The sequence below is a fragment of the Sus scrofa genome, chromosome 10, assembly GCF_054392235.1.
Source record: "Sus scrofa isolate SSC_HxYL_T2T_F1_AM1 chromosome 10, Sscrofa_HxYL_maternal_Yorkshire_Landrace_v2.0, whole genome shotgun sequence".
In the NCBI taxonomy this organism is placed as follows: Eukaryota; Metazoa; Chordata; class Mammalia; order Artiodactyla; family Suidae; genus Sus; species Sus scrofa.
In genome coordinates, this window is record NC_139392.1 from 82012753 (window position 1) to 82030774 (window position 18022).

At 37.0% G+C, this 18022-nt stretch overlaps 1 protein-coding gene across 8 annotated transcripts in view; it reads right to left on the reverse strand.

Annotated features, from left to right (window-relative positions):
* MALRD1 (MAM and LDL receptor class A domain containing 1) overlaps window positions 1-18022 on the reverse strand; it is an 860334-nt gene that overhangs the window by 548202 nt on the left and 294110 nt on the right. For all 8 annotated transcript variants that reach the window (XM_084980970.1, XM_084980973.1, XM_084980974.1 and 5 more), the window contains one exon: window positions 17108-17204. In XM_084980970.1, the coding sequence (XP_084837096.1) occupies window positions 17108-17204 (97 nt within the window). The remainder of the gene's footprint in view (window positions 1-17107; window positions 17205-18022) is intronic.

Genomic DNA, 18022 nt, shown 5'->3' on the forward strand with positions numbered 1-18022 from the left:
AAAACTAGACATATTTTCTGATTTTTTTTTTTTCTGCCCAAACCCCATCCTTCTAGCTCAGGTAGGAAATTTGGTGTCATCTATGTCTTATTTCTTCCTTTCACTGAAACACGTCCAGAATCTCACTACATCTTACCTCTTCCATTGTCACTATTCATTTGAGTCAAGGGAACATCATTCTTTCCAGATTACGGCAAAAACTGAGTGGGCCTCCATATTGCTGCCCTTGCCCCATTATGATCTTCCAATATTCTCAGAACAAAATAAAATTAAACTACAAATCTGGGAAACCCATATGTTTCTGATAATTAAATGTTACATGTTTAAGTAAAACAGATTTTGACATAGCCAAGCATTTGGAGCGGAAGGAAAATGAAAATACAACTTACTAAAAATTGTGCCCTGGGGCTACAATAGTGCCTAGAAGGAAAATGATCATCAGGAATGAAAAAAGATTGATCTCAAATCCTGTAATTTAACTATTCATCTAAAGAAAGGAGGACAAGAAAAATATATTAGAGCTAAATCAAAGCAGTGAGTCAGGTCACATCTCTTCTGCTCAAAATCATCAAATGGGTTTCTATCCTACAAGAAATACATACAACATTCCTTTCCATGATCTGCCTTACACAAACCAGGCTTACTCTTGCCTCACGACTTTTGCATTTATAGTACCTTCCAATATACACGTGGCTCGATCCCACAGTTGCTTGGGGCTTGATTTTTGCTTTGTTTTTGTTCAGAAACTATGTTCTGCATGTGACCACACCTGACCACTTTATTTAAAACTCCATCTCCGCCTCACCGATGGCACCCTTAGTTTTTTTCATTGTATCCATAGTACAGTACATATCACCACTTGACATATTTTAGACATTTTTATTTACTCACTTACATTCTTTCTCTTTCTAACTAAAACATAAATTCCATGAACTCAGGGATTACTGTTTGTTTTTTCACTGCTGTCTCCCTAGTATCTCGAAAAATTCTTGATAATATATAGGTGTTTAATGAATGAATAAATGCATATAGATTGTTAAATGAATGAATAAATGACCTAAGGTCAATACCATGAAATCTTTTAAAATAACACAGACTTTATATAAATAGTCCACATCTTTCCTGAAAATAAAATTGAAGCAATTGGTTATGAAAATGATTTATGAAGAACATCCATAATCTTGTTTCTCATAATGGGATCTTACAAATGATGAATACGCAAAGCCTCTTGAATGTTAGACCCACTGAAAATAAAACTGCATATGCAATTAAGGGAGTGTGGGCGATTAAGTGAAGCTAAGATTGCACAATAACAACTACCGTGAAACAATTAAAACTCTAATTTTTGTAGATTCAGATAATAGCTACAAAGCTTCTGCCCCTAGAGCTGCATAATTAAATATATTCTCTAGTTCAATTAAATGTTGTATTTAATCTCTAATTTTTCACTATTTATACAAGACCCACAAAAGTACTGTAAACAAATATAGCAAAATAGTCAAGTACAAATTGCATGGAATTTAAAATGCAGCTTGTGTCAGTTGGTATGAAATATCTTTCACCAATGTCAACCACTTGTACGACTACCTTTAATCCTCTGAACCAGAATTTATAACCATAAAAATAGTGATATGGGGATATAAGTTGTCAATCAATTCATCTCCTGGACAGGTTTTTATTTTAGTGTATTCAATCTCAAAGCTCAAGGCTATTTAAAGACGTCATTTATACTTATATTCATATTCATTTTCTCTCTCTCCCCATCCTCTCTCTTATTCTTATATTGCATCACAGCTGTTGAAAATTATCATTGACATTTTAAAATTCCCCATTAGTGTTGCACAATCAGCAGGATGAAGCTTTGTCAGTGATTTCAACATCTCCATACGGAGGAAGCCACTTGTGTAAAGCCAACCATCCTTCAAATCTTGTACTAACAGGTTGTGTGAAATTGGCCAGACTCTCTCAGATGGCAGAGGATGAAGTCCAAGCCTCAAGGCTATGGTGGCAAACGTTAGAGCCGACATCCACTTTTGACTCTAGGGGCTTTTGCCAATTTCTTTATCAGTTTTCTTAAATTAGTAATAGATTTCAATGAATAGTCATCAGATCTTAAAAGGTAGCTAGAAATAAATAAGGTATAAAGGATAACGAAGTCCTTACTTATTTAACTGGATTATATGCATTATTCAGGCTCTCATTAGGGAGAATTTGTGGGGGTTTTGGACCCTTTACAAAGTCCTGGCAAACCAATCGAAAAATACTCACAGAATATTCCAGATAGTCTGATTATGAGACATATCATGTAATCTACAAAAATATATAATAGTTTATTCAAGAATCAAAAGTAATTAAGAATAAGTGATTAAGCACATTCTCTTTTAGTCAGTCATAAACCTTGATCTTTTTTTTGATATTTACAATTTTGGTAAAGTCTAAACAGATCTCCCTTTCAATATTCATTGTGAATATTAACATTATGAATATTCATATCTTGGGAAGGGCAGTAGCCAGAATGAAACTGTTTAAAGGTATGAGAATAATAAAAAAAATCTAATATTATGTAGAATTCTATTTTATTGTCCAACTTAAAAATATTAAGAAACCATGAAGATACTCATATCTACCACTTTTACGGAGTATGTCTATTTCTATATTAAAGACTATAGAGAGAGAAACAGTTATATTATTTCCCTACAAATAATACTAGACTTATTAATCTATGTAGTAGCTTCCTTATCAAGAATTTTCCAATGGTAAAAGTTACTTTTTTTCAAATTTCTTATTTTTTTTGTCAAATTTCTTTTTAAATTTACACATGGTAAAATCATATTTTTTGACATTCATTTCTATGAGTTTTGACAGACACACAGCCATGGTCTATAAATCTATCAATAATTCACTTATTCAGTCAGGACTTCTTGATGGCAAAGTCGCAGGATACAAAATCAATACACAGAAATCGACAGCGTTTCTATAAACTAACAATAAAAAAGCAGAAAAGGAAATTAGGGAAGCAATCCCGTTTACCATCACTTCCAAAAGAATAAAATACCTAGGAGTAAACCTACCTAAAGAAACAAAAGACCTGTACTCTGAAAACTACAAGCCACTGATGAAAGAAATCAAAGATGACACAAATAGATGGAAAGATATACCATGCTCGTGGATTGGAAGAGTTAATATTATTAAAATGACTACACACCTAAGGCGATCTACAGATTCAATGCAATCCCTATCAAATTACCAAAGACATTTTTCACAGAACTTGAACAAAATATTTTAAAGTTTGTTTGGAAGCACAAAAGACCCAGAACAGCCAAGGACATCCTGTAAAAGAAAAATGGAGCTGGAGGAATCAGGCTCCTGGACTTCAGCCTATACTACAAAGCAACAATCATCAAAACCATACACTACTGGCACAAAGACAGAAATATTGATCAGTAGAACAGGATAGAAAGCCCAGAAATTAAACCCACGCACCTACAGCCAACAAATTTATGACAAAGGAGGCAAGAATATACAAGGGAGAAAGGACAGCTTGTTCAATAAGTGGTGCTGGGAAAAATGGACAGCCACATGAAAAAGAAGGAAATTAGAACACTCCCTAACACCATACACAAAAATCAACTCCAAATGGATTCAAGACCTAGATATAAGACCAGACACTATCAAACTCCTAGAGGAAAACATAGGCCAAACACTCTGACATAAACGACAGCAACATCTTCTCAGATCCACCTATCAGAGTATTGACAATAAAAAGAAAAATAAACAAATGGGATCTAATCAAACTTCAAAGTTTCTACACAGCAAAGGAAATCCTTAACAACACAAAAAGACAATCCACAGAATGGGAGAAAATCTTTGCAAGTGAATCAACTGACAAGGGATTAATCTCCAAAATTTATAAACACCTTCTGCTGCTCAATACCAAAAAAACAAACAACCCCATCACAAAATGGGCAGAAGATCTAAACAGACAGTTCTCCAAAGAAGACATACAGATGGCCGAGAAACACATGAAAAGGTGTTCAACATCAGTCATTATTAGAGAAACTGCAAATCAAAACCACTCTGAGGCACCACCTTACACCAGCCAGAATTGCCATCATCTGAAAGTCTACAAACAATAAGTGCTGGAGAGGGTGTGGAGAAAAAGGAACCCTAGTACACTGTTGGTGGGATTGTAAATTGGTGCAACCACTGTGGAAAACAGTATGGAGATGCCTCAGAAAACTAAACATAGAACTACCATTTGATCCAGCCATCCCACTCCTGGGCATCTATCCAGAGAAAACCATGACTCGCAAAGACACATGTACTCCAATGTTCATTGCAGCACTATTTACAATAGCCAAGACATGGAAACAGCCTAAATGTCCATCGACAGAGGAGTGGATCCAGAAGAAGTGGTACATATACACAATGGAATATGACTCAGCCATTAAAAAGAACGAAATACCAGCATTTTTTGCAACACGGATGGCCCTAGAAACTATCATCTAAGTGAAGTCAGCCGTACAATGAGACACCAACATCCAATGCTTTCACTGACATGGGGAATCTGAAAGAAGGACAGACGGAACTTCTTTGCAGAACAGATGCTGATTCACAGACATTGAAAAACTTATGGTTTCCGGGAGTTCTCATCGTGGCACAGTGGTTAACGAATCCGACTAGGAACCATGAGGTTGCGGGTTTGATCCCTGCCCTTGCTCAGTGGGTTAACGATCCAGCGTTGCTGTGAGCTGTGGTGTAGGCTGCAGACGCGGCTCGGATCCCGCGTTGCTGTGGCTCTGGTGTAGGCCGGTGGCTACAGCTCCGATTCAATCCCTAGCCTGGGCACCTCCATATGCCGTGGGAGTGGCCCATGAAATAGCACAAAAAAAAAAAAAAAAAAAAAAGAAAAGAAAAGAAAAACTTATGGTTTCTGGTGGAGACAGTTTGGGGGGTGGGGGAATGTGCCTGGGCTGTGGGATGGAAATCCTGTGAAATCAGATTGTTATGATCATTATACAACTACAGATGTGATAAATTCTTTTGAGTAATAAAAAAAAAAAGGAAAAAAAGCTACTTTTTTTCAAATTTCTTTTTAAATTTACGCATGGTAAAATCATACTTTTTGATATTTATTTCTATGAGTTTTGACAGACACACAGCCATGGTCTATAAATCCATCAATAATTCACTTATTCAGTCAGGACTTCTTGATGTCTTCCATCTGTGTTTCATAGTTTTCAGAATAGAGATGCAGTATATATTTTGTTAGATTTGTATATAAGAATTTACTTTGTATTAGAAATGGTGGAGTTCCCTTCGTGGCTCAGTGGTTAATGAATCCAACTAGGAACCATGAGGTTGCGGGTTCGATTCCTGGCCTTGCTCAGTGGGTTAAGGATCCTGCGTTGCCGTGAGCTGTGGTGTAGGTTGCAGACACGGATCGGATCCCGAGTTGCTGTGGCTGTAGCATAGGCTGGCAGCTACAGCTCCGATTGGACCCCTAGCCTGGGAACCTCCATATGCCACGGGAGCGTCCCTAGAAAAAGACAAAAAGACAGGGGAAAAAAAAAAAAAAAAGAAATGATGCGATTTTTCTAATCTCAGTCTCCAATTATTCATTGCAATCATGCACAGTTGATTTTATGCTGACCTTGTATACTGCTATTATGATAAACTCACTGGTTCCAGAATCTTTTAAAGGAATAAACTCTGTATTTATGCATAGACAGTAATATTTTCTGTAAATATGCAAATATTTAATTTTTAGTTCCAACTATACATCTTCCTTAGAAAAAGTTCTATTCTGATCTTCTGCCCATTTATTAAATGGGTTGTTTTTTTGATATTGAATTGTATGAGCCATTTCTATATGGCTCAACTGGGCCATATAACTTGTAAATATTTTATCCCATTCAGTTCATTATCTTTTAATTTTGTTGATTTTTTTTTCTGAATAGAAGCTGTCTAGTTTGGCATAGTTCCACTTATTTATTTTTGCTTTTGTTGTTTGTCCTTTTGGTATCATATCCAAAAAAAAAAAAAAAAAATCTGTTGCCAAAACTACTATCAAAGACCTTTTTTCTCTATATTTTCTTCTAAGAGTTTTATGTTTTCAGGTCTTATATTTAACTCTTTAATCTATTCCAAGTTAATTTTTGTGAGTAGTGTTAAGATAGGAGTCCAATTTCATTTTTCTACATGTATTTTATTCACTTTTACCAATACCGCTTATTCAAAAGATTATCCTTTTCCCATTGAGTATTCTTGACTCCCTTGTAAAATATTAGTTGATCTAACATGGGGATTTATTTTTAGGCTATTTTGTTCCATTAGTCTGTGTACTTCTAAAAAGGCAGTACCATACTGTTTTATTTACTATAGCTTTGTAGTTCGGTTTGAAATTAGGAAGTGCGAAGCCTCTGGCTCTGTTCTTCTTTATCATGATTGCTTTGCTATTCAGGGTCTTTTGTCATTCCATACATATTTTTGGATTTTTTTCACTGATTTTTCTAAATCCTTTCCAATTTTTTGTGTGCACTTGTACCATTGACTACTGAGAAATGTGTATTCAAGGATCCTGTTATAACTGTGGATTTGCCTATTTTTTATATAATTGTGTATTTCTTGTCTATTTTAGTTCTAAAAGTTTTACTTCATGTACTTTTAGTACTGTTTATATATGTAAAATTGTTTTGACTTTTTAGTGAACATACTTCCTTATCCCTTTTAATTTTTTTTTTTTTTTTTTTCTTTTTGTCTTTTTGCCATTTCTTGAGCTGATCCTGTGGCATGTGGAGGTTCCCAGGCTAGGGGTCCAATCGGAGCTGTAGCTGCTGGCCTACATCACAGCCACAGCAATGCAGGATCCGAGCTGCGTCTGCAACCTACACCACAGCTCATGGCAATGCCGGATCCTTAACCCACTGAGCAAGGCCAGGGATCAAACCCACAACCTCATGGTTCCTAGTCAGATTCGTTAACCACTGAGCCACAACGGGAACTTCTTCCCTGTTAATTTTGATTGTTGTGAAGAACACATTGTTTGATATTAACATAGCCACTCCATTGTCCTTTGGATTATTGTTGCATAGTGTCTTTTTTGAATCCCTTCATCATTATATCATTTATCATTAATTTATATATTTTTCAATTGTTTTGTAGTGAGAATATAATTAGTTCCTATCTTTAATCTGACAACCTCAGACTTTTAAAAGGAATACTTAGACTACTTATATTTAATGTAATTGTGATATGTTTGTGATTTGGTAACCAGTTTTATTATTTTTCAGTTTATTGCCCCTTTTTTCAGTTTATCTTCTCTTTACAAGGGAAGTCCCATCTCCAATATTTTAATTACCATTTGTGCCTTTTACTTCCCCTCTCCTATCATTTCTGCTTTTGCCATCTGTTTTTCCTTTGCCCGCTGGTGGATTATTTCAATATTTTTATGTGTTTAATTTTGTCTTATATCATTTTGGTGTTTGCTCCAGGGGTAATATGCACACTTTAACACTCTTGATAGAGTTAGCATTTCAAATGAAACATAGACATCATGTGGCTATAGAACTTCTACACTCACAACTTTATGCTATCCTTACCATTTGTGTTACATCTACATATTTTCAAATCACCATAGAGGTATTCAAATATGTGCTTTCAACAGCTATATGACTATTAAAAAGTCTTTAGAGGCCAGAAAAATTGTATTTCCCCAGATATTTATGACCGTGGTTGTTCTTCCTTTATTCTTAAATATATAATTTTCCTACTTTGCTGTTTTTGTTGTAGCCTGAAAAACTTCCCTCAGCATTTCTTTTACATCAGATCTTCTGGTGACTAATCCTATTCGTTTTCCTTCATCTGACAATGTCCTTATTTTGCCTTAATTCCTGAAGGATATTTTCAGTGGATACAGAACCCTGGTTGAGGGTTATTTACTTTCAGCATTTTAAAGATATGTCACTGTATTCTGGCTTCTACACTGATGAGAAAACTATAGCTTCTACAGAAAATGATAGCATCTCTCCAAAGCAGAGACTCAAGTGACTACATAAGAGCAAGAATTCATGTTACAAAATTATTTCATAAGAATCAATGTATTAGTTTCCTAGGGTTGTCAAACTAGAGTACCAGACTGAGTAAATAAAAGAAATTTACTTTCTGTGATTCTCAGATCAAGATGTCAGGAGAGCTTTTTCTTCTGAGGACCTTTCTCCTTGGCTTGTAAGTGGCCCATCTCTCTCCATCTTCACTTGGTCCTTCCTCCATGTGTTTTTCTGAATCTCCTTTTCTTATAAGAACACTAGTTGTGTTAGATTAAGGCTCACCCAAATGACCTCATTTTACCTAATTTATCTCTTACAGGCCCTATCACCAAATACATTCATATTCTACAGTACTGGAAGTTAGAACTTCAACTTATGGCACTGGGTAGGGATGCATTTCAGCTCTTCACAGCCACTGAACAAATAAATAGCAACAACTAAAACAATGGCAGCAATGACAACTTCATCGCTCTTGTATGTCATGTGTTATTTATCTTTGATCACTTTCAAATTTATTTTCCAAACTTCTCAGGAGTTGGATTATGATATGTGTGGGCATGGTTTTTATTTAAATTTTCCTTGGTAGAGTTTGCCGAAAAAAACTTTGGAATCATAGTAGTCATGAAAAGCAGCAGCCTAGAATCCTAGAGTTTTGTCTTTATTTGATTCGATTCTTAACTCATTCATTTCAAAGAGCCTTTCCTCAAAGAATTTGAAGAAAATAATCAGTAGCAACTATCTGACATCATAGCAATTTGAGATATATAGCAAATTGGAACAAACAAGGAGATGACAAAAATCTTAAAGTGAAAAGCCATGGAATAAGATGTCCACAGAGGGCTTTGAAGAGCTCCAACACATTTTAGGATAATGAAAAAGCCAAGGGAAACAAGCAAAAAGTACAAGGATGAGAACATGCTGAGGAAAGACCCTTGAAGACTGTATTCTCTCAAGTATGGATAACCCTGAACCTTTGCAGAAGCAGGAAGTGAAGACTAAGGCAGAGTTGGGGAAAAAAAAAAAAACTACCCCTTAACATAGCATTGAAGGGGTGTCTTAATGCCACACAGAGCCCCTAAGCACTGCTACATTTTAATTCATTATTCAGGCAGTAAATGGTTATCATGTTTGAGCAGTTTTTACTTATTATCCCACTGACCACAATATTTTTTATAATATTATTATTATTATTGAGGTATATAGAAAAGCCAACAGATCAAAAGATGACTATGATTAAAAAGATAGTTTGTGAAGTTCCCTTTGTAGTACAGTGGGTTAAGAATCTGACTGCAGCAGCTCAAGGCACTGCAGAGTAGTGGGTTCCATCCCTGGCCCTGGCTCAGTGGGTTATAAGATCTAATGATGCCACAGCTGTAGCTTAGATTCTATGCCCATCCAAAAAAAAAAAAAAAAGATAGTTTGTTATACTCACAGACCCCAAGGAGACAGGGAAAACCATGCTAGGGGGCTGGGGTCAACACATAGGGAAAATTCAAGGTTGGTCAGAAGCCAGAGGGAGAGGGAAACTGTGGGGAAAATCCATTACTGTGGTTTCTGGGGGAAGGAGCTGATGAGGCAGGGTAAGCAGGATGGGTTAGTTTGAATAATTTCACTGGGCTTTGGGGCAGAGAGGCTGTCCCTAGTTGTTAAGTACCTTACTTTTACGGGCGGAACTGTACTCCCCACTATCAATTCTTATGTTGAAGTCCAAACCCTCAGTACCTCATAATGCGACATTTTTTTTTTTTTGGAGGTACGGTCTGTAAAGAGGAAATTAAGGTAAAACGAAGTCATATTGGTGGGCTCTAATCCAAAATGATCAGTGTTCTTGCAAGAGGCAGCGTTCGGGACACAGACACACACAGAGACTATGGTAAAGACACAGGCAGAAGGCAGTCATCCACAAGGAAAGGAGAGAAGACTTAAAAGAAACCAAGCTTCCTGACATCTTGATCTTGGACTTCCACCCTTTAGAATCATGAGAAAATAAATTTCTGTTGCATAAGCCACCCAGTCTGTGTTACTCTTTTAAGGCAGTCCTAGAAAACACGCCATGACCCTGGGGTGATGAGCCCCGGTACACAGTGACCCAGAGTGTAAGAGCCTGGAGCGGTAGCTGGGTGTGGGCTCTGGATTAGTTGATTTGCAACTGAAACACACGGGAGGGTGAGCCGTTTTACTGCCTCTAGAAATTGGCTCACCCTGGAAGAGACAAGTCCTTCCAGGACAGCAAGACCCCAGACATCAAAGCATCCGAATACAGAAAACAAAAACATAGTAACAGAATTGCTCTCTAGTCTCAAAACAAAAAATCACAACAAATTTTTGAAAGCACACTGGTGCAAAGAAATGAGAAAATAAAGACATCTTGTCAGGAAATCTATATATCTTAATCATTTCTAGAAACCAAAACAACCACCAAAAGACAGATACATTACAGAATTCACTTCGAAGCAGTACTCATTTCCGAGTACTATATTTCTGCTATAAAATGACAAAAACACCTATGCTTCTACGCAAATACAGCAAATGACTGGCCCAAATTAATTCCTCTCAGATGAAAATGACATGATATAGTTTGAGGACACATCTTTCTACTTGATACTAAAACAAAAATCTAAAAATATGCTTTGCCTAAGTGTAGGTAGTACTAAAAACATATACCCATGATATTTTATTTAAATCTGTTTATAGAATGGTTTATAGCTCAGAGGAAAGAAATCATCCAAAAATCCAAAAAACTTGATACTTAAAAAATCACATGTGTTCTTTGTTCAATAATTCATTCAACATCTGTTTATTAAGTGCTTGCTCCGTGCTGGGGATCCACACATGAATAAGATACAAGTGTGCCCTCAAGAAAATCAGCACTTAGTTGCAGAGGTAAATCAAAACACCATGTATATGTGCATGTGTGTGGTATGTGTGTGCATGCATGTGTGTGCACAGGAAGTGGGAGCGTGGTGGGATATTTGTGTGAGAGAAGGCTTCTCAGAAAAGAGAGCTTGACTCAATCTGGAGGGATACATAGTAGCAGGACAGGCCAAACATTTTCTTTTTATAAAATAACCAGAGGGATCAAGATTTGCAAAGATACCCAAAAACATGACCCTGTGATGAACTCACAGATAGTTCTTTTTGGCTGGAGTACAGGAAGTCTTGGGGGAATTATGAAGGATGACATTGGACTGGTGCATAAGAGCAGGATCCTGGTGGGTCTATGTCTTGACCAAAAAAAAAAAAAAAAAAAAGTGAATTCCATTCTGAAGGCAATGAAGAGTGACTGATGGATTTAAACCAAATAGAGATTGGGCATATTTGGATGGGAGAAAGTGCAATCTGGTGGCTAGCAGGTAGCAATGAACAGTAAAGTGGAATAGACTGAAACTGGAATTTTTAAAAATCCAAGAGAAAAAAAAATGTGAGGTAAAAAAAAATCAGAGTTGTATAAATAACAATGATAAATCAGAGGAAACAATTTGAGAAATGTAAGGGTATGCCCTCAATAATATTTTTAACCAAATTAATATGGATTTGAGAAAAGGGAAGACATATTTAAGAATGGCTCCTAGGCTTCTGAGACCAAATAGATGTCAATAACTAAAATGGGGAACATGAAAGTACACAGTTTGAAAGAAAACCGGAATTTAATTCTAAATATGCTGATGTTGAGTTTTTGTAGCAAATACGTTTGCTCGATCAATGCATAAACCTGTTCTCCTTGCCTGCCTTTATTACAGGGGACAAATTAAATACTCGATTTTCTTAGCCTTCCTAACAACTCAGGTCATCTACCTGACAACCATCTAGTCAATGAATGACATATTCAAAAACACTGCTGCCCACTCCCATTCCTTCCTTCCTCCTACCCTGAATATGAGAGGTTATTCTCTGAATAGGTGAGGAGCATGAGGCAAATTGACAAGGACAATTCCTTAGTCCTTGACATCAACAGTACTGGTGTAGGAGCATCTATACCATCAATGTCTACCTGCTGTAATGTCTTATGTCACCTAAGAAAACATTCCTGCTTCCTTGCATCTCCTACTCTCCACTGGACTAGGATTTTGGGAGGGAAATGTCCAGAAGACGCTGGGTGGCTTTGACTGCTTCCCTTACCCTGGCTATTACCACCAGGACAACATGAGATGGAAACTACAGATTCAAGTTAGCCAGAACTCTGCTCTAGGGCATCACTGCCAAGTGCAAAAATCAACAGGAGACTAGCTCCTATAGTTCTCAAAGGCTAGTTCTGTTCTTAACCCTAGGATTGGCTGACTTTGCATAAATTTCCCAAGACTATTATTTAAAATGTAGGTCCTTAGGTTGTTTCCATGTCTTGGCTGTTATGAATAGTGCTGTGATGAATATACGGGTGCACAAATCTTTTTCAAGGAAATTTTTGTCTGGATATATGCCCAGGAGTGGGATTGCTAGGTCATATAGTAGTTCTATATTTAGTTTTCTGAGGTATTTCCATACTGTTTTCCATAGTGGTTGTACCAATTTACACTCTTATCAATAGTGTAGGAGGGTTCCCTTTTCTCCACACCCTCTCCAGCATTTGTTATTTGTTGACTTGTTAATGATGACCACTCTGACTGGTTGATGTGGTACCTCATTGTAGTTTTGATTTGCATTTCTCCAATAATTAGTGATGCTGAACATTTTTTCATGTGCCTGCTGGCCATCTATATGTCTTTCTTTGTGAAATGTCTATTTAGGTCTTCTGCCCATTTTTTTCAATTGGGTTGTTGGTTTTTTTTGTTGTTGTTGAGTTGTATGAATTGTTTGTACGTTTTGGAGATTAAACCTATGTTGGTTGAGTCATTTGCAAAAATTTTCTCCCATTCTGTGGGTTGTCTTTTCATTTTTTTTTAAATGATTTCCTTTGCTGGGCAGAAGCTTTTGTGTTTAATTAGGTCCCATTGGTTTATTTGTGTCTTTATTGTCTTTATTCTAGGAAGTAGATCAAATGATGTTTCTGTGATTTATGTCAAAGCACATTTTGCCTATGTTTTCCTCTAGGAGTTTTATAGTGTCTGGCCTTATATTTAAGTCTTTAATCCATTTTGAGTTTACTTTTGTGTATGGTGTTAGACAATGTTCGAATTTCATTCTCTTACATGCAGTTGTCCAGTTTTCCCAGCACCATTTATTGAAGAGACTATCTTTCCTCCACTGTATATTCTTGCTTTTTTTGTCATAGATTAATTTACCATAGGTATTTGGATTTATTCCTGGGCTTTCTATCCTGTTACATTGATCTATATTTCTGTTTTTGTGCCAGTACCATGCCGTTTTGATGACTGTAGCTAAATGCCCATCAGCAGATGAATGGATTAGAAAGATGTGGTACATATACACAAGGGGATACTACTCAGCCATAAAAAGAACAAAATAATGCCGTTTGCAGCAGCATGGATGGAGCTAGGTACTCTCACACTGAGTGAAGGAAGTCAAAGAGAAAGACAAACATCCTATATCACTTACATGCGGAGTCTCAGACATGTCACAAGTCATCTACAACACAGACAGTATCATGGACATGTAGGACAGACTAGGTTTGCGAGGGGGAGGGAGTGGACGGATTGGGAGTCTGGGGTTAGTAGATGAAAATTCTTGCATTTGGAATGGACCGGTAATGAGATCCTGCTGTTTAGCACAGGGAACTATATACATCTAATCACGGTGATAGAACATGATGGAGGAAAATGTGAGCAAAAGAATGTATATATGTGTGTATATATAAATATATATATATGTCTGGGTCACTTTGTCATATAGCAGAGATTGATGGAACCTTGTAAATCAATCATAATAAAAAATCTAAAAAAAAAGAAATAGGGAGTTACACGTCCCCTTTTTGGGGGTGGGGCATCTACATAAATTATTTGGAGTTTTTCTTCATGAGAAATTTGTCTCTTTTCCTCAGTAACATTTATATCTTAATGTTAATATATCTATATATATATATCATCGATCTTCCCATCCAATCATTTATCAGCTCTTTACTTTTCAAGTTAAAAAAAAACAAAATTAATAAAAATGATCTTGCTCTAAACATAAATAAATAAAGTGTAGGTCCATCATCAGTGATTCCCATCTAGCAGGTCTGGAGTGAATCCCAGAATCCCTCTTCTAAATGACTCTGATGATTAACTGGGTTTAGTCTATCATGATAGTGTCTGAACTTGACTGGAGAGTCTCACTTGTACATTGAATGCTACTTCATTTTACCATCTCTCACTTTCCTACCGTTTACAAAATGCAGCTCCATCCAAGTGCCAACACTACCCCACTATGTAATGCTTTATGCTTTTCTCCATATTAATCCTCAGGCTGCTGTGTTTTCCTCCAAAAAGTTTAAATACACCCTCAATCCTTATTCTATATGAAAACCAAGCAGCAAAACCTCCAGCATCCTCACCCTCAAAGAACACACCACGTGACCTCAAGTGAATACTGGCTTTCTCCAAAAGGAGAGCACTTCCTTTGCAGCTTCCCCAAGGGGAGTAATGCCCCATAAAGAACAAGGTCCAGAATTAAAGTTACCATTCTTCTAAACCCCCCATGTTGCTTCTACACAATGATTCATATTTCCATGTGTAAAAACGTCTTGGCTCATGACATCCAGCTTACTCCCCTGTGTCATCCACGCAGGAGGTCTGACTTCTATAGTCACTGAAGACATCAGTCTTGGATTTCAAAATCTTCCTCTCCTTACCTTGTAAACTGGTATAAATTTAATATCCAGGTAAAAGGCCTACCCAACAATTGAGCTTTAAAGTCGATGCCTGGAGTTCCCGTCGTGGCGCAGTGGTTAACGAATCCAACTAGGAACCATGAGGTTGCGGGTTCGGTCCCTGCCCTTGCTCAGTGGGTTAACGATCCGACGTTGCCATGAGCTGTGGTGTAGGTTGCAGACACGGCTCGGATCCCGCGTTGCTGTGGCTCTGGCGTAGGCCGGTGGCTACAGCTCCGATTGGACCCCTAGCCTGGGAACCTCCATATGCCGCGGGAGCGGCCCAAGAAATAGCAACAACAAAAGACAAAAAATAAATAAATAAAAAAAATAAAGTCGATGCCTTATCTTCAGTAAACTTTCTCTCCACGTCATCTCAAAACAATACAGTTATAGCACTATCTAGAACTATTGTCTTAGAAATTGTGGACTGCAAAATTTTTCAATTTGACCACAATTTTTCCTTGAATATCCAACTTTCTGATGCTCTCACTCCCACTACTATTGCTTTCCTACTTCTATAGTGATTTTTAAGGAGTTCTTTTAGTGCTTATGAAAATCTGGCACTTGTCTTCTGAATAATTATTATGGCCTTCCTACACTGGCCTTTGTCCCAGGGTATGGATCATGGGTAATTAGGGAAATGGCTTTGGTTCCCAGAGCCAAGATGAAGAGTAAGTTCATATGTGAAATGGTAGCAGAGTCCTATTATAACCAATCTCAACCCCCAGCACAATCCAAGCATTTTCCTATATAAATCTGTAAGGTAAACAAAGTTTCAATGGCAGCAGCCAGCTCCTAACTTCTTAATGGTTCAGAAAGTCCAGCCAACAGCTGATTTCATTGATTTATTCTCCTTTGAGAGTGATCACCCAACCTGGGCAATATAGAGAACTAGTTAGGGATCATTTTATTTTGCAGACCTCAATTTCTACAGAAACTATAAAACTGAGATATACAGAGGCCCTGCTTAAGTGATCAGGGTCAGGGATTAGGTATCCCATTAAAAATCAAGTATAAGATAGCTGTGCTCTGAAATAATCAGAAACACCCTGCAGAGTAACAGAAGAGAGTATTGGAGAGATTTGAGTGGTAGATCAGTCAGTAGCTTAATCTACTTTGCCCAGAGTTAACAATGTAATCTATACGGATGTTGCTTCCCTTCTGATAAATCTAGTAAATGTTACCTTCTTTTAGTGAAAGCAACTAATGTTTATCCTCAAGTCATTTACTTCTAGGAATGGATAGAGGTGGTAGTCTGCACTTTTAAAGTTCTCCATTTCAATATATCTATGTTTCAATTTATCCTATCATGCTTTCTTACCAATATATACTGAGAACGGACAAAGGTGAAAGAGACCTAAAGTGTTCCAATGTTCAGAAGGGGCTCAGCTCCTATAAAACCTTACCATAGTTTGAGTTGCAACAGACATACACCCATAAGCTCTTAACATAACAGCAAGAGTGAGTACTATTTAAAAATCATAGCACAATACAGATACTCTTTATCAAATGTCCTTGTTCTCTCTTAGGTATGCCAAAATATTACTAAAATATTATTTACCAAAATTGCTGTACCTTTGTACCAAATTAGAACTTGGAATCCTCTCTACCAGATAGCTACTTTATTCTATTATGTCATACTATAGCATAATAAAATTTCAAAAGAAAAAATATATTTATCTATATATGCATATGTGATTATTGCTTATTAGGCTAAGTTAACTTTATCCTAACAAACTTAAAATTTTAATATTGAACCTTAATATATTGAATCTTGCTATGTGAATGGTGAATTAAATTAAATATTATACACTTAATATAATTAAAGGACCAATATGGATAATTTTTTTAGATCTGGCATGTGGTTTATTGATCTAGATGTTTCAGTCTAAATAGAAAATAGATTATAACTAATATATTTCTCCACTGTATCTTTCAGGGGAATAGTCAAATTTATGCTCCAAGGAGAGAATTTCAAGTCTCTGAAGGCCACTTTTCTCCTGATCTTTTAGAAGGCATAGAGTTCTCTTGTTAAGCTTTAACTAACCAGTGTAAACATTGCTACAAGATTCCAAATCTGAGATCAAATTACCCCCTTCAGCTCTTTACAGCATCAGCATCAGTGAAAAATAACCTATCTTCACCTCCAGAATAAATCTAGTCATTGTTATACAGTGTATTAGAACAAAGGAAAATAGCTCACTCTAAAACATTAGGCAAAAATAAAGAGCAGATTAAAGTCATCACACAATGTTTAAATTGCACTGAATTTATTATACACCATAAGACCAAAATGAGAAAAAGTTCTTACCATTTGTGGGCAAGCAGCCTGAGCTGAAAGATATATCATCAATAGCTATGACTTCATCCCGTTCAAGAGTTGAAATCATTTGGCCTTGAAAAACAACCTGGGCAAGAAAAATAAAGCAAAAACACAGAGCAAGGAACATTCCTGTCTGAGTCGTACAGCACAGAGTCTACAAACAAATAAACATGTCACTTCCTAGAAGCACTGGGGAGACCAGGCCGATTCCAAGTGGAAAGAGATCCAAACATGCACTTTGAAGAAGAAGAAAATGCACTTTCGTCACAGTATCTCGCATGTTCAGGACAGGTTTAGTAACATGTTTATGGAATGAAGAAGGGGTTGCCTGGCTTCTGCCCTATATCACCTTCTGAGTTTAGTTCCTTTGTGTTCATACTATTTAGTATGTACCAGTTCTCAGACCCATGCTCCATCTTGAATCGTGGTTCTCGGCACTTTGCACCAGTGTCCGTTTCCACCTCTGGTTCTCTAAAATGTGCTCATAATCTTGCCTTGGCTGTCCTTGTGCTGCCCTCCCGCACCTTGTCTCCATCATCTGAACACAGTTTGGGACATTGACTGGAAATCATTGTTTAGTGACTTATTGTTAAAATGACTGAACATTATATTGTGATGTGAAGCCAGCCCAAGTCTACACCAAGAAGAAATACTCTGGTATAATGCATCTGAGAAAGCTGGAAACATCAAGTCATCCTAATTACTTAAATCAATAGAAAACTTTTGGGTCAGTGCAGAGTATTACCCTACCCTCAGGAATGAATACTGATGATGTGTGAGGCTTGACTCATATATGCGTTAAATTCGGGTGCAGGAGTTCCCATTGTGGCGCAGCAGAAAAGAATCCAACTAAGAACCATGAGATTTCGGGTTCAATCCCTGGCCTCACTCAGTGGGTTAAGG